Raw genomic sequence first — 27,830 nt, 5'->3', positions numbered from 1 at the left:
GGACTCCAGAAAGTCGGTATCGCGGGGTCGGACAGCGGCGGCGGCGATTTTGAACCTCGTTAGGCCTGCAGGGATCCCCGGCGACCTAAACTGGTCTGGCGCTTTTTCGCCGACCCCGCCCTGATGCACGGCGTGTACCGCCGGTCAAGAGTCCCCCGCAGCCGGCGGTGAGGCGGCGGCCGAGCTGCAGCAACGATACACCTTGCGTGCGCGCTCGCCAGCGTGCTCTCACCCCCTCTCTTCTCGAGAGTACTACTGCTCCGCGCCCGGCGTAACCGTCCCAATGCGCAACCGCCTGACCGCACCAACGACTGCGGTGGAATGGCTCGACCACCAGGTCAATGCCCAGGCAGCTGGTCAAAGCACAGTGTCGCGCCTGGCGGCGTTCCGTGCGGTGATCGAATGAGGCCATTGCAAGGTGACTCTCTACATATCTCTAGCGGTCCAGCAATCCGAGACCTTGTCGCTCGCGGCTCAGCAGACCTGGCTCCATTGCGAAGGAATGACGCCCCACTGCCTTCCGGTCACCTCGCGCAGCATCGTCCGCGTGAAGAGTCCCATGCCGTCGGGTCCGATCGGAATCTTGAGGTCGGTGCCCTCGTACCCGATCCTCTCGACCGAGCAGACGCAGGCGGCCGTGCCAGCTCCAAACACCTCGACCACCTCGTCCCTTTCGACGGCCTCGACGATCTCGTCCATGGTAATCTGTCGCTCGTTGACCTCGACCACCTCGCGCGCCGGCAGTCCGTCGAGGTCCACCTCTCCAGCGATGTAGGAGCGCAGCAGCGAGAGGATCGTGTCTCGCGTGACGCCGGGCAGAATGGTTCCATCCAGCGGCGCGGTCGCGATCTCGACTGCAGCAAGGTAGAGGCAGCGGGGGGGAAAGCGCAGGGCAGACTGGTCAGTCGTTTGTCATCTTCGAAAGTGGCCCGCCAAGAGCGCCGGCACCTACTCACCCTTCTCGCCCCGCCTCTTGACCATAAAAAAGTTCATGGCGCCGACCTCGGTGACCTGCTTCTCCGGGCCAAACAGCCACAGGACCTGCTGGTATCCACGCTTCTGCGCTTCGAGTGCCGGCATCACGGCGCCGACGTAGTTGGCCGCCAGCTTGTAGCAGCCCGTTCCACCAGGCCAAGCCCGCACGGCGTCGGTGGACGCGAGCAGCGAGACGGGCTTGGCGCCCGCCCCCGACGTATAGTAGTTGCCGACGGGCGAGCAGATACAGTAGAGCATCGCCTCGGTGGGGATGCCCATATCGAGCGCGTTGGGCGTGCCGATCAGCGTGGGTCGGAGGTAGAGCGTCTGGCCGGCGGCGTGAGGAACGTGGTCGCGGTCGAGACGGACCAGCGTCTTGATAAGCTTGACAAACTCTTCCCCGTCGAAGGTCTGAATAGTGCGAGGACCGGCGGAAGTGGGAAGTCAAAGAACGATCAGGATGAAAAGCGAGCGCAGCGTCCGTATCAGCGTGAAACGCCTGGGTAGAAAGCACGGCATCGACGGACAAGAGGCGAGAACATCGCCAGACTCACGGGCAGGCCGGCGCGGGCAGCGCTGCGGTTCATCCTCTCCATGTTCTTGTCGGGCCTGAAGAGGCGGATCTTTCCGCTACCGTCGGACGACCTGTAGGCCTTCATGCCCTCAAAAAGGCCCGAGGCGTAGTGGAGCGCAGGCGCGGCGGGGCTGATGGCCAGGGGGCCATATGGCTTGATTTGGGGAGCTCCCCATCCGTCCTGGTTGTTCCAGTTGATGACGAGCATGTGCGGGGTGAATTGGCGGCCAAAGGCGAGGTTCTCGAAGTTGGGTTCTGCGGGATGGGGGTTGCGCTCGATGGTGAGTAGCTCGGCGTTGAGATCCTTGAGGTGAGACGTTGTCGAGGGGCCAGCATTGAGCGTGGCCTCGTTGATGACGACCGAGGCAGCGGACATGGCCGCGTTGGTGGTGGGTGCAGGCATCGTCGACGAGCGGCGGCGGTCGTTGGACGAGATGACGAGGGCGGCCAGGAGGGATCAGAAGTTAAGCGGCGCCGTTGCGAGCCTTGATTAAGATTGGTACATATAGTGGCAAGAGGAGAAGCTACTCCGGGGGGAGGGGGGAAGGGGTGTTCACAGTGGTGACTCGTCGGGGCCGCCTCTTCGGCCTTTCGGTCGGCCCGTTCGGTCAGAAGGTCCACACGCGCAGCAGACCAGAGGCGGGCAGACGAGAGAAAAAGCAGATCCTTGAGAAGAAATTCAGCCCCCGGCTTTAGCGGTTCCCTGCTGCAGGGTCTGGCGGGCTGAGTGGCAAGCAAGCGCAATAAGAATCAAGAATCACAGGGCCGGTGCGGTACGGGGAGCTGGCACGGCCGGCAAAGCAACCCAGAGAGGCGGCGACGACTACGACGACCACGGCGCCCGCTCGACGGGTTCCAATGCCGCATCTGCTCTGATACAGCAGCATGCCTATCCCTCGCATACGGCCAGTCGAACGCGCGTGACCACCAGCTGCATCCTCCACGGTTGGGGCCGCTACAGCATGCGTGCGCGCTCAGGGGCGTACCCGTCCATTCCGCCCAGGACAAGGGGCCAAGCCAGGGAGCGCGGTTTGATGGCCTATTACGCGGCGGTGGCCCGATGGAGCGCGACGATGTCTCCTGTCCTCGACGTGCCGACTTTAAAAGGTAGCGAGGACAGAAGGTGCGGACTGCGTGCCCGCACTGTGAGCCACGTTGTGTCGAAGCACGCGGCCAGACCGTCTTGTCTCGCACACGGTGCCCTGTCGAGACCCGCGCTAGACCCGCTCACGACTCGTCGTCGATGGCTTTCCAGATCTCTTCGGTCTTCTTCCGCTTTTCCTTTGACTGCTGGATATGGTTCTTGGTCCTCTCGATGCGCTGTCAGAGATTCCGAGGGGGATACGGCTTATCAGTCCAGTGTACTATTGAGCCTGGGTCCTCAGGCCGACTCACCTCGGCCCTCAGGCAGAGATTGAGGTCCTCCTTGATGCCATTGCATCCTCCGGTAATCTTGGTCCACCAACCCCTTGCGTGGCAGTCCTCTAGCGCTCGGATCAGGTCAGCGCAGTCTGCAAGGGGGGCGATCCGGATGAGGAGACGACGACGACGACGACGGGGAGACGGCAATCCATGTCAGTGCCCGAGCTCGCAGCTTGATGCGGTAAAATCAGGAGGACCAGCGAGCGCCATGCAAGCAGCAGCGATGCAGACTACTCACGTTGCTGCTTGCTCTCGCCGACAAGATGCTGTGTTGTTCGACAGACGGGTGCAGCCGGGATGCAAAGTTCAGCGGTGGCCACTGTGTTTCCTCGTGGCTCGATCAGCGGGCTTACGGGATGCATGGTGGGCTCGCAGCGCCGGCTCCTTCGATAGCGGGGGGAAGGTTGCCTGTGCCGGACGGGCTACGAGTGCCGGGAAGCCACCTAGCAAGGGGTGGTCTTGAGGGTAAGAGGGATGATCTGCGAGACAGAGGAAAGAGGCTGTTGGAGATGGGAACGTTGTTGGAGGCGCCAAATGGAGAGAGAGAGAGGACAAAGCAAAAGTAAGCCACAGCCCTCCCCTCCACTTCGCAACCCGCCGCCAACAAGGCGCCAGACTGACGCTGCTGCCTCTTGCGACTTCACTCCTGAATACACCGTCAGTTACCACCGACGACTGGCCAGCTCACGCCCTTCGCTCCTTCGCCACCCGCGGCCCTCTGATCGAGGAGCCCATACCTTGACCTTGCTCTGCGCAAAGCCTTCCTTGCACTCGCCGATATGAGGAGACAGGCGGCCATCGCCCTCGCCCTTGGCTACGGAGCGGTGTGCTCTCACATCCACGCTCGCTTCCCCCACAACGTACAGACCGCCTTGCTCCTCGTCACCCTGCCGCTGACGAGCATCGTTGTGCTCCTGCTCTCCTTTCGTGCCATCTCAATCGACGACGCGGTCCACGCTCGCCTCACCCACAATTACACCGACTACCAGTCTGCGCTACGTGGCAGGGTCATTCTTAGCAACGACGGCTTCGCCACCTTGGTCCGCATGCTGCTCGGCCTCAATGTCATCACTTCGATCCCCATTTTCTGGAACCAGCTTTCGCAGTCGAGCCTCTCCAGCCGCATCTCGACACCGCTGGCCTACCTCTTTGGCATCGGCTCGGTCCTGGTGGCTGTCATGTGCATCCTTATGTCCCTCACGCAGCCGCTAATGAGCGTCAACTTCGACCGCGGCGACTCGAACGACAAGGGCGATGGGTTCCCACACGAGATCCCCGACGCCCTCGTACCCATCAAAGTGCTTTCTGCATACCTCATCCGGCACCCTGGCGTCGATGGTTGGCACAAGGTTGGCACCACTTCAAGGAGGCACGATGTTCACGCCCGCGTAGACTCTGCCACGCAAAGCTACGAGATCCGCACCGTTTGGTCGCAGGACCATCCTGCCATGGCCGGAAGACCGGCCCCAGGCGCTCCAGCCCTGTCTACATCGGCCGGTGTTGCCGGAAAGCTGGATCAGCTCTGAAGCCGTTGTAGGGCCAAGGCCAACAGGAGTAGCCGCCCGGCGCATCAAGGTGTCTTGGGCTTCAGCGGCTTATAGCCATCTGCCCTTTCGGCAAGCATGTCGGTCCTGGAGGCCATGATGAAGTCGTTTTTGTGCAGCTGTCGGGCCGGCGCAGGAGGCGAGGTAGAACATCGAGTGCTTAGCTCGCCATAGACAGGATCGCCCCACTGTAAGCGCCGTGCAAGCCGTCTCCTGGCTCCACTCACCCCCTTGATGCTGTGGCTCCACCACCAAACGCTGACTCGACCCCATTCAACCATGATGGCCGGGTGATGTCCCTCGGCCTCGGCCTCCTGCCCGAGCGCATTGACAAACGTTTGGGCCGTACTCCAGTCCTTGAACTTGAACGACTTCTTGAGCCCATCTGGATTCGGTTGCTTTGCCGACCTCAGCGTCTGAGGCTGGGGGGAAAGGTACCATCCGTCTAGAGCCTGCAACAAGCCCTCGACCTCATCAGCACCGAGAGGGACCGCCGAACGAGAGCATGGCTCGCACTTGGATGGGAGTGGATTGGATCCAGAGACACGACCTCCCGTGCTCGACATTGTCCTCGCCTGGAACGGAGATCGACAGCCCGAGGAATGAGGGCGCACCACCGACAGAGTTGAAGATGGTATGAATGTGCAGCCGCAGGTCCAAGCTTTCGAGATCGAGAAGTTGCGCAAGAGCCTTGTTGTTGACCCGCAAAGGCTGCGAGGGGCGATCATCTTCTAGCTCTGGGGCGAGGGTCGACGTGGCCAGCAAAGCAGAGAAACAAGCCCGCCCGCTTGTTGGGCGCGAAGTGCGGAGGCCGACAACCTTGCCTTGACCACGGTCGGACGCGGGCACAGCGCCGGTCGCACACGGACCGCTGGCGCTTCAATCGACTTCATCAAAAGTAAAATGCATTGACGGGGACTCGAACCCCGGTCGAGTCGAGTCGGTCGATCGTCTGATACCAAACGATGAGTGGCAACGACTCATGATGCCCCTACACTATCAATGCTTGCTGATGTAAGCTTGCAGAACCACTATTGGTATATGTTAATAGAGCCAGCCATGACGGTTGCTGTGCGATATATGACGAAGAAAAGGGATCCCTTTAGAGGCACCCCAAATTTTGTTACTGCCACCCCAATTTCAGATCTGAGTCCCAAACTCCGTGGAGGCAATCAGGATCTGCACAAGATGCAGTTAGATGCAGATCGTTGGCCTCAACCGGGCTCAACTCGTTGCCGCCCCACTTCCTGACCTCCCTGCCGGTACCTGTGCCCCACGTCTTGTTGCCAAACTACTTGAACAGCTTGCAGTTGCGCTGCACATGCTCACACGCTTTACGGTTCTTGTTGTTGGCGTTCATCAACTCCTTTGACACCATCCAGTGCTGCACATGGGCCAGCAGCTTGAAGTTGGAGTCTCTGGAGAAGGGGTTGACCACCCAGTTGGGTCAGGCGAATGTGTGTCGAGGTATGTGTGTAATGGTCGACCTGGCAAGTGCGCAGAGGAATGTCCGGGGGCAGAGAAGTCTCTGCACGTCGGAGGGCGATCACTTTGGTGCTCCTGTCAGAGGCGCAAGCGAGGTTTGGGAACAGCAAGTTGATACCAAGGGTGACTCATAGCTAGCAGCAGGGTCGGGCCCAATTTGGATCATAGCCAGGCTACGATCGAAAATTGGGCATCAAGCCCTGTGTATGATTTTTTGATGTGCAGCCTACCTACAATCTAGCTACAATCCAAAATCGTAGCCCCACCGCCCTGCCTGCTGCGTCCGCGCTGCGTCTGCGCCGTCAATCATCGGAATCCTTGGAGAGCGCCTCTCTGAGGATTTCGATGATTGACGGCTGCTCCCCTCCGCTTCCGCCCTGCCTGCCGCAGCAAGCAGCCAAGCTGCGGGCGGGCGGGCTGAATTGGCTGGCAGGCTCAGGCAAGCGCGCGGGTGGGATGGCTGGCTGGCACGGGCGGGCGAGCTGGCTGGCTGGCTCAGGGGCTGGCTGGCTGGCGCGGCTGACTAAGCTTGCGCGCGCGCAAAAAAAAGTGAAGGCCAGGCCACGCTGACGCAGGCCCAAAGCCAGGGCCACGCCGACCCTGACGCAATTTTCTGTCTCTCGGCCGATAGGCCTAATTTTTGCCTGCCAGCGGGTTGGGCAGCGGCTCGACTGAGCTTTTTGCCACCTGACCCTTACCCCCCTCCTCCTCCTCCCACTACCACCATCAAAGCTAGCTCAGCCCTGCTCCCAGCCTTCCGTCTGCATGCTTTTGCCTTTTCAACGCTGCCAGGCCGCATGGGTGCTCACGCAGGCTCGCAGGCTGGCGTGCGTGTGTGCTCATGCAGGTGACGTGGCCTGCCTGACCGCCCGCCCGCAAGCTGAGCCTTGCCTGCCAGCGTGGCCTCACCCGCCCGCCTGCCTTGGTATAAAGTCTTGCCCCGCTCCACCGTTGCTCCTTCCCTCCTGACCACTTCCATCGGCCTTTTGGCCTGCCGCTGCCACCCAACCGCCGTCAATGCCACCTGCCGGCATTGCCCCAGCCGCCTTGTCCCGCCTCGGTTGCGCTCAGTCCTGCACCGCCCGACCAGCCTCAACATCGACACCACCAAGGCCAACTTGACGCCACCAAGGCCAACTTGACGCCACCACCAACGCTGACATTGACGCCACCGCCAACGCTGACTTGCTGCCACAACCGACGCTGACTCGCTACGGCCACCATCAACACCAACTTTCCGCCACCATCGACGCCAACTAGCCGCCATGACCGATGCCAAATTGCTGCCACCGCCCACACAATGCCCTGCCAACACACACCAGCCAAGACCATCGACCCCAGTGGCAGTCACGCTCGCTGACTATAGGTGAGTGCATTGATCCGTGGCGTGCTGCACCACCGAACAACATTAGCGCTGACGCCTTATTGCTCTCAACGCTCACCTTCATCCTTACCCATCTAGCAGCATGACCCAGTCGCAACTACACATGACACCACGCACCTGCAATCACCAGCACCACCCATGCCACACTTGCCTTTGGTCAGTACTGTTGCTGCGGCACACCTCTGCTGCTCATCTGCCGCAGCACGCTGACGTTCCGCTCCTTCCCTGTATCCCTCTTCCTCAGGTCTGTCAACTGCTTGCTTTGCGCTGCGCTGCGCCCTGCATCAACATGCTGCTGCCGTCACCAAATCACCGCTGTCCCCGGCCTGTCCTCGCTGTGAGTTGGCTTCTTTCTGGCGCAGGTACTACTGCTGCTTGACAATGCACCTCGGTATTTGCCAATCATACGCTTGTCTCCAATTGCATTGTTGTTCTTAGTAGCTTAGGTAGTATCTTTGCAATCGATTTGATCCAATTGATTGTAGCTGCACTTCGGTCGTATCTAGGCTACAATCTGAAAATCGTAGGTAGGGACAGCCTAGCTACAATCTGAAAATCGTAGGCAGAGTACGACCTAAAATCCGCACACCTTGTCTGGATCCACAAATTGTTTGTGTAGAAGGATCTCCTACAATCTGAAAATTGTAGCCTGACTACGCCTAGCTACGATTCGAAAAATCGTAGGTAGCCCCTGCTGCTAGCTATGACTCTGAGCACCGTTGGCAGGCGTCCACGGTTGAGGATGACTACAGGATGGGCTGGCGAGGTGATCTGTTGATAGACGTCGTGTTTGCTAGACAATGGTAGCCTCGGGCTCTCGCGTTGATGGAAGACAGGCAAGCGGTGAGGACTGATATTGACTAGACTGGATGAGGGGCATCCAGTCTACCAACGCAGAGGAGGACTAGGCTATACACTGTCTACCTACGGCATCAAGGCATCTCTGCCTCGACCACTCAGGGGTAGCCTCCATTGTCCTATTGTCCTCCATTGTCAACCCAAGGCGTTGCTCCGAGGTGCAACGCCACCGACGTGCCCAGGGCCTAGCCCTGGGCCCTCAGAGCGGACCTGAGGTGTCCTCCTGCCAGCAGGAGCAACTGTGGAGCCACTCAGCGCGTGCGGCCATCGCCCGACGCGCAGAGGATTCATAGCTAGCAGCAGGATCTGGTCAAAAAACTCGCACGTGTATAACGATCTGAAAATCCAGCTGCAGCCAGCTTGTGCGATTTTTCAGAAGCGCACCAGGTGTGCAATCAGCTGCGATCTGAGATCCTGAATTTTTCCTGCCTGCGATCTGAAATCCACTCATAGTGGCCAGGATTTTAGATTGCACTTGTATAACGACTCTCAAATCCTGGATCGCACAGCCTGTGCGATAAGAAAAATCGGGAATCACTTTTGCTGCCAGCTATGATTGCTGGCGGCCCAATGATTCCTCTCTGCGGCCGCGCGGAGAGAATTCACCTTGGCTTGGGAAATCTTCTGCCCCGCTGGCCCACGCTGCTCAGCCCCGATTGAGCCAGGGCTGTGACAACGTGCCTCTTCTTGAGTCGGCCTGGGGTGGCAGCAATGGCGTCACACTTGGCCATTGTCTCCGCGCGCTCCTTGCTGCCCCAGGCGGGCAACTGGATCTGCCAGAGGCGGAGGCCGACGATACGCTGCTGACGACTCAAGCCCTCTCCTGCCTCTCCATCCTCCTCGTCATCAGCGTTGCTGCCAGCGTCATCGTCGTTGACAGAGAGCTCGTCGCTGACAATGTCCTGCTGAAGCGAGTCCTTGCGCGGGTCGTCCTTTGGGTCGTGGTCGATCATCTGCTTGATCGCCTCCTTCCTGGTGATCGACAGGTCCTTGCGCCGCTGCTTGTACTTGACCAGGTTCTGACGCTTCTTCTCCTTTGCTGCCTTCTTCGGGTCTGCCCTAGAATGACGGCGGTGGCTGCGCATCGAAAAGCGGCGTCCCTCCTTGATCACGTTGAGCGGGATGTTGTCCGCCACGCCATACTCGCGACAGTGGCCATCGATCCGCTCGCCTGCCCACTCCACAAGCGCGTCCTTGATCTCGTCGTTGTACTCGTAAGTCTGCCAGTCGATGCAAAGAGGCATAAGGGTGAAAGGCTCATTTTTCAGCTTGTCCCTAATGTGTTCGAACAGAGCAACGTTGTGGCTCAAGGTGAAGTGCTCGGGTTCAAAGGGCTTGTAGAGAGGAATTGTGCCCTCCGTCACGCCCATGATATGCCGCAGCACCTTGGTGAAGGCCCTCTTGGTCTCGCCAGGGATGTGAGGAGCAGCTTGCTTTGACAGCGACAAGCCGGCGCCGGCCTCAGCCAGGTTGGCGACCTCAAAGCAAAGGTCGGCAAGATCCTGGGCGTTGCGCTTGGCAGTCGCGACGAGCTGGGCGAGCTGGGCATCTTGGCGCATGTCGGCGGCCTTACTCTCTTCAGCATCGTGCTGGAGATCCTCAATCATGCTCAGAGTCCTGTTGCCCTGCTTGACCAGCTCAAGCAGAAGCTCGCGCTCAGACAGCATGTCGTCTTCGCCGCTGCTAGAGTGAGTACCACTCAGCCTGCCACTGCTGCGACGGTCGCGACGCTTGCGCTCTTCGTCGGCCGGGCTGACTCTTCCCCTCTTGCCGGACGATGCCCAGGACTGGAAAGTACCGCCAACAGGGAGAATCTCTCCTTCATCGTCGTCCGCCAGCGAGGAGCCAGCAACGGGCTCTTGCACCTGCAGCTGAGCTGCCGACCTAGCCCCCTTGCGAGTCGTACCGCAAGGCTTCGACATCCTGTTGTAGAAGAGCCAAAAAGTAGTGCGGTGCTGAGGGAGGGTGGGGGGGGGACGGTGGAGGAGGTGGCGGTGATGGTGGTTGCTGGGAAAGCCGCCCAGCCACCTGGCGTGCCAAATTTCACAGTGCCGCCTCCACATCTGGGATGCCTAGCCACCCTGCCCTGCTCCAGGGTCGAGGCTGTCCTTCGTCCCTAGAGTGCAAAGTCATGCTACGATACAGGGCCATACAGCCAATTCCGCCGCAGCCAGGCGGAGGTCTCCTACGATTTGGGTCGCAGGTGTCCTTCGGCCTTTTTGGGCCGCAGGAGTCCTCCAAGTTCCGACCGAAGGACCCTGGCGGCCCAAAAAGGCCGAAGGACACTCCTGATTTCCGGGCCCAGGGCCGAAGGACCCCTACGGCCCAAATCGTAGGTACCTTTGACGCTAGCTATGGTTGTCATCCACATCATACTCGCAACGGTGGCCATCGATCCGCTTGGCTGCCCACTCCACAAGCGCATCCTCAATCTTGTTGTTGTACTCGTAAGTCTGCCAGTCGATGCAAAGAGGCATAAGGGTGAAAGGCTCATTTTTCAGCTTGTCCCTAATGTGTTCGAACAGAGCAACGTTGTGGCTCAAGGTGAAGTGCTCGGGTTCAAAGGGCTTGTAGAGAGGAATTGTGCCCTCTGTCACGCCCATGATCTGCCGCAGCACCTTGGTGAAGGCCCTCCGGGTCTCGCCAGGGATGTGAGGAGCAGCCTGCTTCAATGGCAACAAGCTGCTGCCGGCCTTGGCCAGGTTGGCGACCTCAAAGCAAAGGTCGGCAAGATCCTGGGCGTTGCGCTTGGCAGTCACAACAAGCTGGGCAAGCTGGGCATCTTGGCGCGTGTTGGTGGGGCTGAGCTAAAACATTGCCAAGAAGTGTGACCTGGCACGACCCATCAAGGTTGAGCAATGATAGCTAGCAGCAAGATCTGGTCCAAAAAAATGGCACATCATAGCTAGCAGCAGGGTCGGGCCCGATTTGAATCGTAGGCAGGCTACAATCGGAAATTGGGCATAGACGCCTGTCTACGATTTTTCGATGCGCAGGCTAGCTACAATCTAGCTATGATCCGAAATTGTAGCCCACCCACCCACCTGCCTGCCTGCCTGCCGCCTTGCCGCGCCTCCGCACAGTCAATGCTGTCAATCATCGGAATCCTCGGAGAGGTCTCTCCAAGGATTCCGATGATTGACGGCCGCTCCGCTTCCGCTCCGCAGCAAGCAGTCAAGCTGGCTGGCTGGCTGGCAGGCTCGGGCGGGCAAGGTGGCTGGCAGGCTCAGGCACGCGGGCTGGCTGGCTTGAACGCGCGAGCTGGCTGGCTAGCGCGGCTGACTAAGCTTGCGCGCACGCAAAAAAAAATGTGGAGGCCAGGCCACGCTGCCAACCCTGCGTGCGTGTGCATGCAGGCTTGCTGGCTGGCATGCGTGCGTGCTCACGTAGGCTCGCTGGCTGCCAGCCGTGCCCACGCACGCCCTGACCGCCTGCCCGCCTGCCTTGGTATAAAGTCTTGCCCGCTCTGCTGTTGCTCCTTCCCTCCTGACCACTACCACCATCGGCCCTTTGCCTGCCATCAACCCTCGCCCGCCATCGGACCCTTCGCCCGCCACCGCCACCCGACCAACGTCAACGTCACCCACCGGCATTGACGTCGCCAACACCACGCGCGTGCTCCACGCCAATGCCAACACCGATGCCGACTCGCTGCCACAGTCAACGCCAACTGGATGCCACCATCGACACCAACTTGCTGCCACCACCACCGCCCAGCCGCCATTGCTCACGCGACCAAGGCTGCTTCTCGCTAACGCAAGTACCAAAGCTGTCCACCCGGGGCCGCCATCTGCCGATCTCGGGCATCGCGCTGACGTTGGTTCTCTGCCACCTTGTTGCCTCTCTGCAGCATACGTGACACGCGCCACGCGCTTTGCGGACCACCAAGACGTCAGCAGGTGAGTCGTATCCTCTTTCAATTCCGTCGCATCTAGCGCATTGACGACGCTGCGCCTGGCACAATTCTGACACTGCTCCTTCTCTCCGTCTCACCAGCAGCCGCCGCCACCAAATTGACGCTGACCCTGGCCTGCCCTTGCTGTGAGTCCCCCCTGCTGGCGTAGGTGCTGCTGCCGGTCGATGGTGCTAATGACAGCCTTGGTATTTGCCAGTTGTATGCTTGTCTTCAGTTGCATTGTTGTTTGCAGTAGCGTAGATAGCGTATTTTGCAATCAAAGCTAGTGTACATGATCAATAGATCGTAGCCTGCACTTTGGTTGTAGCCTGGCTACGATGCAAAAATCGTAGGTAGGGCTAGTCTAGCTACGATCTGAAAAAATTGTAGGCAGTACACGACCTGAAATCCGCACAGCTTGTCTGGATCCATAAATTGTTTGTCTAGAAGGATCCCCTACGATCTGAAAATCGTAGACAGGCTACGCCTACCTACGATTTGCCACATTGTAGGTTGACTCTGCTGCTAGCTATGCATGTATAATGATTTGAAACTCCAGCTGCAGCCAGCTTGTGCATTTCTCAGAAGCGCACCAGGTGTGCGACAGCTGCGATCTGAGATCCTGAATTTTTCCTGCCTGCGATCTGAAATCCACTCATAGTGGCCAGGATTTTAGATTGCACTTGTATAACGACTCTCAAATCCTGGATCGCACAGCTTGTGCGATAAGAAAAATCGGGAATTCTTTCTGCTGCTAGCTATGTATGATTCCTCCCCCGCTGCTCATGACGGGCCATGATACAGGGACGCTTCAACGCTCGTGCCTCGATGATCTGCCACCGTGTTGCTTAGCTAGCGCCTCGAGGATGCTTGCCAGACTCTGTCCTAGCGGCCAAACCCCACCCGCTCCGTTTGCCGCCTTGAGTCTCGATGCAACGACGTTGAGGATCCTCGTCGGGGCCATCGGGTTGGCTAGATTGCCGACAGAATCCAGAATGTAAACGGTTTCTCCTAGTTCCTGATACCCCAAGCCAGATGGCAGGGAGGAATTGCTGGTGCCGATGTCCGAACAGCCTGGTGATGTGGACGGCGTCAGGCGGCCGGACAAGGCAGAGGAGGCGGTGGACTCAGACCAAGCTTCGGGCGCAAAGGGTGACAGCACGCTGTGAGCCAGGAGACCAGCGCTCGGTATCTTCGGGGCCTCTTCGATGCGCACCACCTTCTTGATCGGTGTTGCTAGCGCCGCAGTGCTGCCGGCCTTGTCCTGACCGGGGAACCTCGGCGAGAGTGGCTCATCGGCTGCCCTGTGCTCTTGCAGAGCGAGCGTCGAGACAGCGTATAGGCTAATTGCGGCATAGAAGAGGACAACACATTCGAGTGGAGATCGCTCCAGACTCGAACGGGTCAAGCGCCAGATCTGGCCCGCATGCAGCACGATGCTCTTCGTCTTCTGAGACTCGCCGCCACATAACTCAGAGGCGACGCGTCGGCAGGTCTCCTGCATTGTCCTCGTGCCTCGACGGCAAGAGAGCGCCTGCAGATCCTTGCTGTTCATGAGCAGGAAGAGCTGCGATGCATGGAGCCAAAGCTGGGCTTCGACCTCGCCGCGCTCGCCGTTGCCAATGACGGCCAGCGCTGCGTCCAGTACGTCCCTTGTCCGTGCCTTGGCGATAGATGCCGACTCGAGCATCGCCGGGCAAAAGGCTGCAAGACTATGCGCTGAGCGAGCGCCGAGATATAAGCCAGCGGAGACGCAAACACGTCCGAAGGGAGACAGGGCCGCAAGGGTCGGGGCCCTGTCGCGGCTAGTGCCCGGGCCAGCCTCGAATGCCTGGCCGTCAAAGGTGGTGCGTCCGGAAGTCAGGGCTCGACAGACTTCGGCGAGCTTCGGCTGCGAAGTCAGGAGAAGCGCGGATGTGCCGCCGGCTTGGCATCTCCCTGCAAAGCTCGAGTCTCCAAAGCGCCGAAGCGCCACGGCGACCCAGATCTCAGCTGTCGGCGCCGACCACAGCTCCTCGTGACACGGCAAGGCCCCACTTGTTTCGTCGACAGAGAAAATAGGGGGCAAGTCCCAGGAGAGGGAGAGCTCGGCTTCTGAGACGAAAGCCACCCAGCCTGTGCGGCGTCCGCCCTCCCAGCGGATCCAGGCCTTCCACTCGGCGTCGCAGTCCGATCCTGGGGCGAGGCGAGGCGGTGCGATGTCTTCCAGCAGCCGTGCGCGGCGGATCATGGTCACGTAGCTGTTCCGGAACGCCTCGGCGTGCTCGAGCTTAACCGGATCTCCGAGGTTGCGGAAGACGATGTTGATGAGCGTGAAGGTTTGGAAGGTCGAGGTGAACCTGGACAGCTCGTGGTTCTGATAGACGGCAGCGCCGATGCTCCGGTGAGCCAGCATTGCCAGTGCCAGTCCAGTGTCCTTCGAATTGGGGACGTGGGAGAAGTGAGCGCCGACCGCGCAGATTGCCGTGAGCAGCAGGGCCTCGCATCTTTGCGGGCTAAATGTCGGCTGGTGAAGGAAAGGGTGGGTGCGATGGAAGTGGTGGAAGTAGAGTTGGAGGTAGAGGTTGAGGGTTTCCGCCTTCACCCGGCCAAAGATGTGGCCGAGCCATTCAGAAATGTGGCTCTGCGCCTCGTGCTCCTGAAGCACGCGGCAGATGCGATCTTTGACTGCCTCGGTTAGCGGGGGCACTTGGGCCGTATCCTCGACCATCAGGTGTTCTTCAGAAGCGTTGGTAAACTCGTAGATGGAGAACATGCTGTCGTTGGCGTTTGGATTCCAGCGATTAGGCCAGATCGTCGACTGAGCGGGCAGAGGGGCTGCGGCCTTGGTCGTTTCTCTTGCTGGGCTCGGTTCGTCCATCGTCTCCTCGCGACTGGAGCATTCGGGGCTTTGCCATCGAGATCGTGTCTCGCCGTTCGGAGGCGGCGGGACCTGCCCAGCACCATCGCCGAGGTCTTCGTCGGGCATTCTGCTGACCGTGCACCCTGTCTGGCCTGCAAGCTGCAGCCGCCAGGCATCTCCATCCAGTAGGACTCGGCCGACTCGCTCCGCTTCATGAGGTTCGCGGCCGTGTTGCGCCCTCCTGTCGGCAGACAGAGATGCGCCAGGGCGCTTCTCGCCGACGTTGCAGCCCGTGGACAAAGCGCCTTCTGCCCTGTTCATTTCGATGCGACTCAGCTCTGCTGCGCTTCCGAGCAACATCAATGGCGATGGGTGCACAGCAGCCGTGCTCGCAGTGGAAGTGTAGCTGTCCACAGGCTCACGGCATGGATCTTGTGCCGCTCGCGAGACGGTCGGCGCGAGGTTTGGTGTTGGCGCGGCTGGCGTCAGGCCGGGTATGTGAAGCTGCTGCATGGGAAGCTGATCCTCCAAGGAGGTCCAGTCCAGGAACGACTCGTCGTCCGGGCTTTCGCCAAACATCCAGCCCATCTGACCAGATGCCGCTGTTTTCGATTCTTGATTGGCCGAAGGGGCGTTCAGCCAGCCCAGGAACGACTGGAAGGACGTGGGCGGCTGCTGATGCTGAAGGTGAGCAGTGGCTGCGTCGGCCGCGATTGGCCGAGTGCCGGGTTGTGAAGGTCCCTGTACCACTTGCTGAGCCGTGGCTTGGTTCGAAAACTTTGGCTGAGGCACCGGAGGCATGACCAGGCTGTCCGCCTGTTGGCGATAGGGGTGCTGATCGTCGGGGATGTGCAGGACGTCGAGCCCCGCGAGCGTGGGCACACGAGCATCGGCATCATGCATCGGGCCAAGGTCTTGACCTGACATGGGAGATTGGGCCTCGGCTGCCGCTGGATGAGCTGTTGGCTCAGGGCTCGGTTCGTCGTAGACCGAAGCGGTCTGATGAGCTCCTGTGAAGGGATGGTATGACATCGCACCTTGAGCAGCAGCCGTCGAGGCGTCTCCGGCTACGGCCTCGGATGTCGAGGCTGTGGTGTAGGAGCATGTCTCGTTTGGCATGCGTACACAGCGGGAGCAAGACGGACGCACACCGTCGCACCGCAGCTTCATGCGGGCGCAGCGCGAGCAAGCTGCTCAGAGAGCGTACCGATAAAGAAATCGAAGCACGGCGGCGGTGTCAGCGTCCAGTACTCTGAATCTCGACGCTGACGTTGATGGCCCCGGCTCATGATGTCAATCTCACCTGCATCGACCTTCCTAAGCGCGGACCGCTGTCTGCTGCTGAGCGAGTCCTCGCGCGACAGCTGTTCCGAGCGCACTGCGTGCGCCCTTGCGTGGCGCTGCAGGACGTCATGCCTGCGGAAGCGCTTTCCGCACTGCTCGCACTCGAAGCGAGCCTCTCCGGAGTGGGACACGAGGTGTCTGGTGAGATGCTCCTGACGCAGGAAGGCCTTGCCGCATTCGGGGCAGGCATAGGGGCGTGGTGGGGCGGCCTGTGGGTCGTCGTCTTGGTCGGCCGCAGTTATTCGAGATTCGTGAGGCGGGCCGTGGACGTCGGAAAAAACAGAAGCGCGGGCAACACGGCCATCGCTATCCGAGGGGAGCTGGATCGATTTGGAGGCATCGAGACTTTGACCGTTCGATGAAGGGCGACGACGTCCTTGATACTGCCCGCTGTCATCGATATCCTTGTCATTGCTGTGGTCGCCGTTGCTGCTGCCGTCGAGGCTCGCCTGTCGCCTCTGCCGCTTGGACGGACGGGCGAATGTCATGGCCGAGGCGAGCGATTTGATGCGAAGCGATAAGGCGGAGAGCGCAGGGCAGAGCGGGACCAATGCTCGGGTGACGAGCCGGGCGGGAGATAGCCGCGTGTGACTATGGCGGAAGAGGAAGAATGGAGACGGTCGAAGGATGTCAAAATGCGCGGTATGCGCGGTATGCGCGGCGTGCGCGGTAGAGGGGGCGCTTGGCCCGATGTTGATTCGACAAGGGCGATGTCGTTGAAGATGGTGGTGAGCGTGAGGGTAACTAGCCTGCGAGCTGCAGTCGGCGGGCCAGGTGGGCCAAGGCCTGCTTTCCGGGGAGGGTCCCCGCATCTTTTCCATGACCCGCTCCGCGCTGCTGAGATTCGCGCCCCACTCGACCCGATGCCTTTTCTCCCGTCCAGCTATCCGCGCGATAAAAGCTCGGCCACGCCCCGCCCTCACGCGTCTTTGGCACTTCGGCATCGTGAACTGACCGCCCAACGCAAGCCCCGCTCGACCTGCTGCCACAGTGAGGCGGAGAAGAGAGACGGGCAATGCGCTTCGCTGTCCAAGAGCGCGCGCTCTTTCTTCGCTGGGCGTCTTGGCTTTGCAAGCTCGCGCTCACCCTCGATCCGGCCACCACGGTTCACGCCTAGCAGCCACCGCACCCATGACACGTTCTTCTCATCACGCTGCAGATCAAAACATTGTGTTCGGGTCGACGATCATCTCCCCTTCCCTCCGTTCGCGATTCTGGAAATGGGGACCTCCTGGTCCGCCAAGGACGGTGTTGCACTCGTTCAAGCGTCGTGCCGTTTTCCGCGTTAGATTCGTTCAAAGGGCGTGGAATACAAAGGTTGCGAATCCGTGATTGCGCTAGACTGCGCGAGGTACAGGCTGGTCGAGCTTCACTTTTCAATAGCAGGGGCGACGGCGCTGGTCGAGGTGAAGGGCTTGTTCTTCTCGTCTTTGGCTGTGTCGAGCTCATCGCTGGAGTCGCCGCGCGGGCTCCAGCCGGCGCCGGATTCAAGCGCGGCAGGCATCGAGTGCGAGGGGACCTCCTCTCCACGGATGGGTCGGCGAGAAGCGCGGCCGATCTTGTACCAGGGCAGGTCGAAGATCTCGTCGATGGTCTCGAGACTCTTTCCAGAGGTCTCGGGGAGGAAGAAGAGGTAGAAGGGCAGGGAGCATGCGAGCGAAGCAGCGCAGAAGACGGCAAAGGTGCCGCCGGCCTTGAGACCCGAGTTGAGCATCGGCGTGAGCGCACGTGTCACGCTGTACTGCAGAAGGTAGTGCAGGGCCATGATAAAGGCAGACGCCAGCGATCGGACGCGGAGACCAAAGATCTCGGTGTTGATGAGGTACTGGGCGAGGTTGCCGCCGGCCGACCACGCGGCGCCTCCGACAAAGATGGCGGCGATGGCCGCCTCGCTCGCAGCCTTCTTGCCCTTGGTGTGGTTCCCATCGATGTACAGGCTGAGGAATATGGCCATGTAGAGGTTGGAGAGGCCTTGGAAGACGACGCCTCCCAGCAGGGTCCTCCGTCGTCCGAGAAGATCGATCAGGAAGAAGGACGAAAGCACTCCGGCCGCCAGCTTCACCGTGCCGAAGCCCACGCTTGTGACGTATCCCTGAGAGTTGTCGACGCCGATGATGGTGAGAATACGGTTGGCGTAAGTTGAGATGGCGCCCGCGCCAGTGTACTGGCCGAAGATTTGAATGGCGATGGCAATCATGAGCTTGTACTGGTTGTTCTTCTCGCCAAAGAGCTCTCGGACCTTGTCCATGAAGGAAAAGCCGGTGAGGGCCGCCTTTTCGGCCCGGACGGAATCAGCAATGAGCTCGAATTCCTCTGCAAAGAGGCGGTTGGTGGGCTCCATCTGTCGGTAGTAGGCGAGCGACTTGGCAGCGTCGTCGTGGCGTTCCTTCTGCATCAGCCAGCGGGGCGACTCGTGAATGAAAAAGGTGCCGACGAGAATGATGGCATGCCAGCCGTAGTTCATGATGAGCGGCACTTGCCAGGCGATGGCCTTGGTGTCGTCCATGTGCCGCTTTACTGCGAGGTTGATAGAGTATCCGAGGAGGAGACCGACGTAGACGCTGGCCGAGTAGACAGAAGTGCAGAGGCCGCGGATCTGGCGAGGAGCGATTTCGACGAGGAAGACGGGAGCGCAGACGGGAGTCATGCCAACGCCGATGCCGTTGATGGCCCGCCCGACGTAGAGCATGGCGATGTTGTTGGCGCCGATCCAGAGCGAGGTGCCGAGGAACATGAGGAGGCAGCAGATTTGGGAGGAGCGTACACGACCAAAGCGGTCGCAGGTCAGGTAGCCAACGACGGCACCCACGACGGAAAAGAGCTGAACCATTGCCACAACGTTGGACTCTTTTTCCGTGTGCTCCTCGATGTCGAAGGTCGTCTGGAAAGATTCTGCTCGGTGGGGACGGCCCGAGATGAGACCAGGCGCGGTGGTCAGCAGAGCGTCGGGGCGAAGGCGGTGGGCATTGTGCGTAGATATCTGTGGGCTGCGACGCGTGACCGGAGCTGGTTGTGACTCACCCCTCTGCATTTCTCCCGAGATGATGCCCTCGTCGAGGCCACGGGTGGCGCCGAGGAAGCCGATGCAAATGACGCCAACGAGGAGGCGCCAGTTGAGGGCTTCCTTTGGCACATCACCGATGTGCTGCATCTTGGACGGCTTCCACATGGTGGGCGGATCAGTGCGAGCGTGCAGCGGACGAAGTGTGGACAGGCTTGAGGCGCGGAAGGACGTCTGAAGGGATGTGTGTAGGCCCTCGGCAAAAGGGCAAGAGTCGAGTGAGAGTGAACAAGCCTGGTATCGGTGTCGAAGGGGGAGATTGCAGAAGCAGGGGACGGCTTCGCTCTTATACGCTTTCGGCCACGCCAACAAACGTTGGCGGAGCCCCAGGTTTTCCAGCAACGGCCGAGACGCGAGTGCATGCCCTCTCCTGGCCTTCGACTCCAATGATCAGGAACGCCGCTGCGCTGGTTGGTCTCGACGACCTTGGAAGAGCAGCGACTTGGCCGGCCGATGGCCGTTTGCCGTCCATGGGCTGTTGCGGAAATTGGCGCGGTCCTTGCCTCTGCAGGCAGACAGAGATCGAGTGCGGGGAGCATCTGAGCAACGTGGATGGGTGGAACCGGAACGAACACCGCAGCAGGGGAACTCGTGTGGCTTGCCACAGTCGAAGCGCATAGATTGGCCCGGGGTGCATACGTCGAGAGGTCGGCTGGAGACGACGCGGCGGCAGACGGCGATACGAAGTTCAAAGACGTGTACATCCTCCTGCGATGTTCAAGGATTCGGCGCCCTCGGTTCCCTAACGTAATAGTTGACCGGTGGCGCTGTCTTCACGCCGTTCGCCGAGGCAGAAATAAACACAGTAAGTACAGTAGTATCATGTCCGGCGTGGCGCGCCTCGAGTCGAGGCAAGTCTGGGCTCCACGGGCTTGGTCAAGCCCAAGTGCCGGTTGCTGTTCAGGTGGGAGGGCTGCTCGGAGCTTTCCGAGTCGGCAGCCGAGCCCCTGTTTGACGTTGACGCTGCTGTCAAGTTACCTATGTAGAGGTGGAGCACGGGTTCTCATAGGAGTAGGTGGTGCCGGTACCGCAGCATCCTACATTCGCCCCTGTGAAGCCAAGTCGCGAATCGCGCTGAAGGCTCAAGCAGCGGATACCATGTCACTCCATGCTGTGGCTTCGCTCAGAGAAGAGCCAGCAGGGTAGCAGGCGTATGGATTCGCGAAGAGGGATGGAGGTTCGCGGGATCCTAGCCTGATCTGCATCGATTGGACGGTGAAGACCTACCGACTAGATGTAGATGGTTACAGAGTGGGGGCTGCGCGACCAAAGCGAGCTGCAGTTGGCACTGACTACCTGTTCCAAGTACGAGCTCTTGTCCGATGCCTCCCGTATCGGCTGTCCAATAGGGTGCCCTAGCTAGCTAGGTAGCAACGCGACGCCAAGACCAAGGGCGGCTTCACTTTATGCACGATAGGCAGGTCCAGCTGCACCCCGCGCTGCAGAGGTACACATATATTCTGTACTTCGAGCCGGGGGCAAAAGACCGCCGCTCCGCTCCGCGGCGTTTTGCGCCGCCTGTCCGCAACCGGGCGTACCGTAGGGCACTTTTCGCAGCGCCGGTCCGCCGCCCAGTTGACCGCCCACCGGCCCAGACACCCCACGCCTACAACTAGTGTACGAGGTCGCCGATTGCTTCTCATAAACGCTGGTTCCCCTACGTGCTCTGCCTGAGCCCGAGCCAGCACTCCTACACACATACAGAAATAATGTTCGCTTATTGGGTCAGAGGCTCGTCTCTACCCGTTTCGTCCTGTTGCGGTGCCCCCTGCGCCGAAGAGCCAACCGCATATGTCGACCAGCCGTCTCTAGAGCGCCTTTGATTGGACAAGCAAGGGCGTATGATCAGTCGTGAGGACCTGGGTGGCACACCATTGACCATGGCATTGAAGCCCGAGACTCGATGAACAGAACGCCCACACTCATTCAAATTACTCTGCACTACGCTTACCGTGCTCGCGGCTATCGGACAATCCCGGATAGACACATACATAGGTGCCTCTTGCTGCGGCATCATTGGTCGCCAGCGTGGCCGCGGCATCAGCGCGCGTGGTTGCATCCTAGATCGACCGAGGCATCACCGACCCGTCCGCCCGCGGAGCCATCCGTGGCCCATCCCACATGTCTGTTTCGCAACTAAAATGTGGGTTCGGCTCGCTGTGCCCCGTGTGTTCGCCGGTCGCGTGGCCGAGGCCAGCGTTAGAGGCTCAGCAACGCGACCCGCTCTGGTCTCGCAGCTCTGTGCCAACGCTCTGTGACACTGGCGGGACTCAGGATCCTGGCATCTCGGTACGAAACCATTGTTCCTTACTAATCTCAGCGTAGTGCACGCCTAGTGTCTTCGTCCGTGGTGCGACCCTTGTCCACACATAAACGCATCCCGGCCGGCCGAACTACCGCTGAAAACTTCGATACGACCTTGCTGTGCTACCGTACCCTTCCCTTGGTTCTCATGACTCCATTTTCAGGCTCCGAGGGCCTGTCACGGTAGATCAGTCTAGGCGCCCGGGTCCGGAAAGGGCTACCTATGTTCGCAGGCTCAGACGGGCTGGCATACAGGCCGCGTCTCGACCTGTGCCGGAAATGACGTTTCTGCGGTGTGCGTGTGTGTGTGCCCTTGACTTTGCGATCGATTCCTCAGCGACAACTACCGGAGTGGAGCACGCTGCCTCACATGTATCGAAGTACCGCCCAGCGACCCACGCGGAAAAGTGCATAGAGACCGCCCAGGACGCTGCCGCCCAGGACGCTACCCCAGAACAAGAAGAGACCTTGGAGGAAGAAAACTCGCAGCAGCGGCAGCTTGACATGGGCGCGCGAGGCCTTGACCAGTCGGCGAGTCTTGTTGATCTGCTTCTCGAGTGCCTTCCGGGTCGCCGGGGCTGGCGAAAGCAAGGATCCTGCCTCGACAGACTGGAGCTGGACGCGCGCACTTTGACCGAAAAGCTCGGGAGACCAGCGGAGCGCGCCGGACGACAACCGTGGCACATAGCTCGAGACTGTCAGACCAAGATTCGACTATCGAGTCAGCCAAAAAAAGGAGCCACCAAGCCGTCCCGCCCTGGTCAACGTCACTCACATAGCAGATCCAATGCGAGGTGGTTGATGGAGAAGGTCGACGCCAGCTCGGCAGTCATGTAGCGAATCTCGGCCTCGTCGTGTGAGTAGATCGCGCAGGTGCCGTTCAGCCTGTGCAATACCCGTGCGGGCAAGCTGTCGTCAGCACATGTGTAAATCCTGCGCCAGTCCCACCGGGGCCTGTCATCCCGTCAACAGCCAGCCAGACACTCACTTCAGATTTTCGACAACGAAGAAGGCGTGCTCAGTGCTCGACACTGCGATCAGAACGAGGATGGGAACCCGAGTGACGGTCTCGAGGAATCCCGGATCGCTGAGGAGGCTCGCGAAGCGAGCGTTTGCCTTGGGCGCAGGCAGCGTGACGATGCCCGGTGCGGCGTTGGCCTGCACTGGTCTCACGATCGCCAGCTCGCCTGCCTTGCTGGCTGCGTAGAGTAGGAAGTCGAGCTGCTGAATGTCCTTTTCAGATCCCTGGATCGCCTCGACGTTGCCGGCTGCAGAGAGGAGCGCGCTCTGCACAGCCTCGAGCACGTCCTCCTTGACGAGCAGGAAGCGAGGAGAGGCGACGTTGCGCCCAGCAGCCAGGACGGCCGAGCGCATCAGCTCTTCGCCCACGTTCTTCCATACGTCGGTAGAGCTGTTGCGGGCGAAGGAGTCAGAAAGGTAGGCATAACCGGGAGAGGCCAGAGCCTGAGCGACAGACTGGCTGCCGGGGATGCGAATGTCAAAGTTGAAGGAGGCCAACGCCTCAGAGCTGGCGGCATGCTCCTTCTCGCTGCCGGGAGCGAAAAATACTAGGGTGTTCTGCGGCAGTTCCGCCGCCATTTTCCCAACCAGCACGGCGTTGAGGGCCGGCAGGCGCGGCGAGAGCTGCGCGGAGACGACGTTAAATCGGCGTCAATACTGCTGCACGGCGAATCAAGACTATCCGGCATCGGGGTCTGTTGCACCGCCACTTACAGCACAGCACACGACGTTGCCCGCGAGCAGGGCCGAAGAAGCAGGCGCAAAGAGGTCGTACAGAGGCTCTGGCGTAAGTCGAGACCAGAGGCGGGAGGGAGATCCGGTGGTCAGACTTGCGCTTCGCGTTCGATTCTTTCGCCTCTTTCTCGGTGTCCGTCACCACTCACTGTCTTCCCTTGCCAATATCAAGACCGCGCCAACGGGTTTCTGCACGTGCAAGACGCCACCCTTTTTCTCCTCTGCGGTAAAGTGTGCGGGAAGCGGACCGGACCTGACGGTGGGCTTGCAGGCTCTCTGCGTGGCGTCGGCAACGTGCTTAAGTGCCAGCGTGTACTCAAGCTCGAGCGTGGTGCGCGAGACGCTTCCATCGTAGTCGGCAAAGGCGGCGTCCAGGAGGTCCTCCTTGCTGCCGTTGAGGAACGCTGGGGCGAGCGAGCGAGGGAGAGATTGGCAAAGGGGAAGAGAGCGAGAGCCGGGAGGCGTGACAAGCAGTGAGCTCACGGCACTCTGCGGATGGTGACGCTCAAGTGCTTGGACGGCCTACCGAAGAGCGACTCGAGAGTCTTGAAGCGAAATGCGGCGTTTTGAGCCAGTCGGCCGTCGACGACGGCGTCGCGCACGTCTCTATAGACGCCCTCGACGCTCTTCGACGCTGTGAGATGCTTCCCGATCGACATGCTTGTAGAGTTGAGCAGTGGAGGTGAGGACGGTGACGGGAAAGAGAGAGGCAGACGGAAGTGATGGTGAGCGGAGAGGGGAAGCTGGCCAGAAACCCAAAGTCTTTGGCTGAGCGGTTGCTGTGGCGCTCCCCACATAGCCGTATGCCATGACGGCTAGCCAGGCAGCTGAAGCACGAAGTAGGGCGGGAGAGGGGAGAAGGGCCGCCTCTTGCGTTCGATTGCAAAGCCAAGCGGGCTGGCCTGCCATGTTGCATCCAGCAGACCGGAGAGCCGGCATACATGGTAGGTGTGCCAACGCGGGGGGGGGAGGGATGGGGGGGGTCAGGGCCAAAAGGCAAGCTTGCTTGCAAGCAGCTGCCCCTTGTCGATCTGTGGCCCTGCCTGCTAACGAGGTGGTTCCGGTGGGGGGCAGAGGGTCATCCCGGCCGAGGGTCGTTGGGAAAAAAGAGCTCGGCCTGCGTTCCCCATTGCAGCCGAAGGTGGAGCGCGCCCCCCCCCCCCCCCCCCACCGCGGCTCGTCCGCATGGCGAGCTCCGTTTGCCCAGACCGCACACCCTCAACGCCGACCCCGCACCGGCTTCGCAAGGCCGCCGTCGGGCCAAGTGGCGAGGGGTTTCCGCCACAACTGCGCAGCGCCGGCCCGAAAGCGTCCCTGCTTGAGACCAACTTGATGGCCCCCAGCGCGGCACTGCCGGCAGCAATGGGCAAAGTCAGAGCCAGCCTTGGAACCACGACTCGAGGAAGGGCAAAGACGAGTGCAGCGTACATGCCTCTGCACCATCACCATCCTCGCTCGCTCGATCGCCAGCCCGACAAACAACCGCGACTTCCTCAACGACAAGCGCCCGCCATGCCGGTCCCCGTGAGCGACGTCAAACCAACCACGCCGGCTTTTTTCTTTGTGAGTCTGAGAGTCTTTGGATCGAGACGTTGGCGCAAAGTCGTGGCTGTGGTCCGATGTACTGACGCACCGTCTTTGCCAACCCTCTTCGCGGGACGGGATCGGCCGCGGCTTGCAGAGCCATGGATCGACCATGATGCTTGGCGAAGACTCCACTCCGGCGCGCTACTGGGAGAAAATGGGACAGGAGGCCCTGCGCCGCGGAATCAAGCAGGTCATCATGATGGGAGCTCACTGGGAAGTGACCGGCGACACCATCCACGTCGCGAGCAACCCGACACCCCCCAACAAGCAGCCCGTTGCCTGGGTCGAACCGGCGAGGGTGAGTGCTGAGCCTTGACCTGGGCTCGCTTTCTGCGCCCAGATCTGCGGTCTGCGTGCTACCCGACACTGATACGCTCGCACTGGCCGCCTTTCCCTTGGCCGGATGGCAGTACGTCGACTACAAGATCAATGCCTCGCCCCGGCTGGCAAACAAGGTCGTAAAGCGCCTGCATGCAAATGGCATCAAGGCCAAGACGGATTCAGACCTCGAGTGGATCCACGACACCTTCATCAGTGAGACGGCGACGGCGGACGCCGCTGTGTGAGGGTCGAGAGAAGACCGCCAGGCTGACGCCGCCCGGTTTGATTTCGATGCGGCAGTCCTCTGCTGGATGTTCCCAGCCACGAAGCAATTTCCGCAAGGACAGTGCCCGGAGGTGACGGTCATTTCCGGCCTGGCAGACTACGACGCCCCGCTGCTGGTCGACATCGGTAAAGCGCTGCGGCCTTTCCGACAAGAGGACACCTTGATCATTGGTACTGGCGGTACCGTCCATAAGTGAGATTCCGTCGCTCCTTCGACTCTTTCCGCTCTCGAGCTGACGAGACGCCTCTCGCGATCGACTTGGGTGACTGCTACCGCCTCGCAGCCTCTACCGGAACAACTGGAAGCAGATTGTGCTATTCCGCGACAACTTCGCCCAGGAGCGACCCCCGGAGAAGTGGGCGCTGGATTTCCGGACCGAGGCTGAGGATGCCGTGACCAAGAACACGGTGAGCGACTCCTGCAGCTGCTCGCCTGCCTTTGCCGGCTGAGCCGGTCTGTGGATGGGATGGGGCGCCTTGACAAGGGATCGATGCTGACCCTCTGCGCGCCTCTGCAATCACAGGGCCGAGCGCTGCCGCGGGCAACGCTGCGCCTGATGCGCCACCCGCTGTACCGCGACGCGCACGCCACCGACGACCACTATGCACCGCTGCTCTTCGTCGCGGGCGCCGCGGGCACCGAAGAGGACGAAGGCAAGCCCAACACGGTCGAGGCCGAATGCTGGGAGCTGCAGAACATGTGCAACACACGTGAGTAGCCCAGCAGGGGCTGTGAAGAGCTCCTTTCGACGTTAGAGGCTTTGACTGACGACTCCGCCCACGCCTACCTCTTGCGTCCCTTGTGGACAACGCCCTGACAGAGTTCAAGTTCGGTGACTGGGAGTAGTGTGCATGTTTCTTGTGTAGTCGCTTCAAGCTGTCCGCAGCCGCCTCGGCAACTCGAGTCCTTGCCTTCGTGATCATCGAGTGTGTGGTCGCAACGCATGTGACTTCTCCCAAAAGTTCGAGGTCGCGACGCGGCCGCCCCGACGGCGGAAGGGATCGAAAAGGGCTTACAGCAGATACACACAGCCTGGCAGCTGTTCCGAGCTAGGTCGCGGCAAAGGTCATGTCATTGCACGGTCAGAACGGGGGGGCGGAAGAAGGCAAGGAACGGGTCGGGAAAGGATCTAGAGCTCGTGCGGGGCCTGGTAGCGGAAGAAGCCTCGGAGTGCCTCGAACCGTCCAAATGTGTTTCTCCAGAAGGTGTTGGTGAGGCCGATGGTCTGTACGCCTGCGCCAATCATGGTCCTGACAAAGATCTGCTCTGGGATCGAGTTGGCCCATTGCCTGCCGAGCACCAATGATGAGATGCAAGGTTGCGATCGGAGTCAGAGAAGGCGGCCCATCGCGAGGCAGAAGTGAGCGGGAGGGGCGAGGCTCGCGACGTACCTCCTCGAGGTGTCCTGTCGGTAGTCGATGGGTCTGTAGACGGGCGTTCCCCTCTGCTGCGGCCAGCTCTCTGCAGATCAGGGGTGGCGGAGGGATGGTCAGCGCCTTGCCCTGTAGCCGATGCGGGACGAAACGGTGAGGCAGGCTCGACTCACCGGGGGCGATCCAGTCGCGAGAGGATCCGCCGCCAGGGACGCCGTGAGCGGGGGCGGGTGAGTGCCAGGCGAGGTCGTTGGGGGAAGCCGACGAGGACGGGCTGGGTTGCGAGTGGGCGGCGTGGTGGTCGATCAAGTCGGCATGGTCGGTGAGTTGGACGATAGCGCCCTCTGCAAAGGTGGCGAGGGTGCGGGTGGTGGTCGACGACATGGCTGGCAAGAGGATGCGGCGCTCGAGATGCGACGATGCGACGAAGAAGGGCTTGGATACCGTGGCAGCAGAGTGTCTTGGAGGAGAGCAGCAGCAGGACGGGTGGCAATACAGTGGTTGGATCGAAGAAGGCGGCGGAGTCTCTGGGATGGGTGCAATGGCCAGCCAGGACGGCTTGGGCGATGGCACCACGACTCGCGGCCAGGCTGGAGCGGCCCGTAGGCTGGCAAGGGACCCTCGGACCCTCTCCGCCGCCGGGAGGTGGTGCCGGTATACACCTGCCTGCCTCACTCTCACCCAGCCGCAGCCGAGCGATGCTACGGGGCTACGGTAGCGGCCGGTAAGGGGGGGGGGGGGGCGTCGTCGAACCAACCAAGCCGAGGCCTGCGCACCTCAGCAGGGAAGCCGAAGGCAGGCTATAGGGCAGGGCACGAGT

General features: G+C 60.7%; 10 protein-coding genes across 10 annotated transcripts; 2 read left to right on the top strand and 8 right to left on the bottom strand.

Moving 5' to 3' along the window:
• Positions 1 to 474: 474 nt before the first annotated feature.
• PFL1_00337 (uncharacterized protein) lies at positions 475 to 1,952 on the bottom strand (the record flags this gene model as incomplete). The annotated part of the gene is made up of 3 exons (XM_007877833.1): positions 475 to 854; positions 957 to 1,386; positions 1,530 to 1,952. 3 exons carry the CDS (start codon positions 1,950 to 1,952, stop codon positions 475 to 477), a joined length of 1,233 nt encoding a protein of 410 aa, XP_007876024.1.
• An 824-nt stretch (positions 1,953 to 2,776) lies between these two features.
• PFL1_00336 (uncharacterized protein) lies at positions 2,777 to 3,333 on the bottom strand (the record flags this gene model as incomplete). The annotated part of the gene is made up of 4 exons (XM_007877832.1): positions 2,777 to 2,869; positions 2,945 to 3,060; positions 3,210 to 3,237; positions 3,325 to 3,333. The coding sequence occupies 4 exons, from the start codon at positions 3,331 to 3,333 to the stop codon at positions 2,777 to 2,779; spliced, it is 246 nt and encodes an 81-aa protein (XP_007876023.1).
• Positions 3,334 to 3,750: 417 nt separating this feature from the next.
• Positions 3,751 to 4,497, top strand: PFL1_00335 (uncharacterized protein; the record flags this gene model as incomplete). Its single annotated transcript, XM_007877831.1, has 1 exon — positions 3,751 to 4,497. The coding sequence occupies one exon, from the start codon at positions 3,751 to 3,753 to the stop codon at positions 4,495 to 4,497; it is 747 nt and encodes a 248-aa protein (XP_007876022.1).
• Positions 4,498 to 4,541: 44 nt separating this feature from the next.
• PFL1_00334 (uncharacterized protein) lies at positions 4,542 to 5,243 on the bottom strand (the record flags this gene model as incomplete). The annotated part of the gene is made up of 2 exons (XM_007877830.1): positions 4,542 to 4,634; positions 4,743 to 5,243. The coding sequence occupies 2 exons, from the start codon at positions 5,241 to 5,243 to the stop codon at positions 4,542 to 4,544; spliced, it is 594 nt and encodes a 197-aa protein (XP_007876021.1).
• Positions 5,244 to 8,959: 3,716 nt separating this feature from the next.
• On the bottom strand, positions 8,960 to 9,909 carry PFL1_00333 (uncharacterized protein; the record flags this gene model as incomplete). The annotated part of the gene is made up of 2 exons (XM_007877829.1): positions 8,960 to 9,015; positions 9,051 to 9,909. The coding sequence occupies 2 exons, from the start codon at positions 9,907 to 9,909 to the stop codon at positions 8,960 to 8,962; spliced, it is 915 nt and encodes a 304-aa protein (XP_007876020.1).
• A 4,127-nt stretch (positions 9,910 to 14,036) lies between these two features.
• Positions 14,037 to 16,811, bottom strand: PFL1_00332 (uncharacterized protein; the record flags this gene model as incomplete). Its single annotated transcript, XM_007877828.1, has 5 exons — positions 14,037 to 14,075; positions 14,248 to 15,010; positions 15,115 to 15,220; positions 15,402 to 15,989; positions 16,187 to 16,811. The coding sequence occupies 5 exons, from the start codon at positions 16,809 to 16,811 to the stop codon at positions 14,037 to 14,039; spliced, it is 2,121 nt and encodes a 706-aa protein (XP_007876019.1).
• Positions 16,812 to 17,692: 881 nt separating this feature from the next.
• Positions 17,693 to 19,492, bottom strand: PFL1_00331 (uncharacterized protein; the record flags this gene model as incomplete). Its single annotated transcript, XM_007877827.1, has 2 exons — positions 17,693 to 19,215; positions 19,345 to 19,492. 2 exons carry the CDS (start codon positions 19,490 to 19,492, stop codon positions 17,693 to 17,695), a joined length of 1,671 nt encoding a protein of 556 aa, XP_007876018.1.
• A 2,562-nt stretch (positions 19,493 to 22,054) lies between these two features.
• On the bottom strand, positions 22,055 to 24,240 carry PFL1_00330 (uncharacterized protein; the record flags this gene model as incomplete). Its single annotated transcript, XM_007877826.1, has 6 exons — positions 22,055 to 22,383; positions 22,464 to 22,573; positions 22,677 to 23,332; positions 23,423 to 23,490; positions 23,593 to 23,847; positions 23,970 to 24,240. 6 exons carry the CDS (start codon positions 24,238 to 24,240, stop codon positions 22,055 to 22,057), a joined length of 1,689 nt encoding a protein of 562 aa, XP_007876017.1.
• Positions 24,241 to 24,955: 715 nt separating this feature from the next.
• Positions 24,956 to 26,483, top strand: PFL1_00329 (uncharacterized protein; the record flags this gene model as incomplete). Its single annotated transcript, XM_007877825.1, has 7 exons — positions 24,956 to 25,006; positions 25,125 to 25,328; positions 25,441 to 25,564; positions 25,652 to 25,829; positions 25,921 to 26,044; positions 26,161 to 26,347; positions 26,458 to 26,483. 7 exons carry the CDS (start codon positions 24,956 to 24,958, stop codon positions 26,481 to 26,483), a joined length of 894 nt encoding a protein of 297 aa, XP_007876016.1.
• A 283-nt stretch (positions 26,484 to 26,766) lies between these two features.
• PFL1_00328 (uncharacterized protein) lies at positions 26,767 to 27,394 on the bottom strand (the record flags this gene model as incomplete). The annotated part of the gene is made up of 3 exons (XM_007877824.1): positions 26,767 to 26,926; positions 27,029 to 27,098; positions 27,184 to 27,394. 3 exons carry the CDS (start codon positions 27,392 to 27,394, stop codon positions 26,767 to 26,769), a joined length of 441 nt encoding a protein of 146 aa, XP_007876015.1.
• Between the last annotated feature and the right edge of the window lie 436 nt (positions 27,395 to 27,830).

Source organism: Pseudozyma flocculosa, assembly GCF_000417875.1.
Source record: "Pseudozyma flocculosa PF-1 unplaced genomic scaffold scaffold00001, whole genome shotgun sequence".
Lineage (NCBI taxonomy): Eukaryota > Fungi > Basidiomycota > Ustilaginomycetes > Ustilaginales > Ustilaginaceae > Pseudozyma > Pseudozyma flocculosa.
This window is presented reverse-complemented; position numbering and strand designations above follow the sequence as displayed.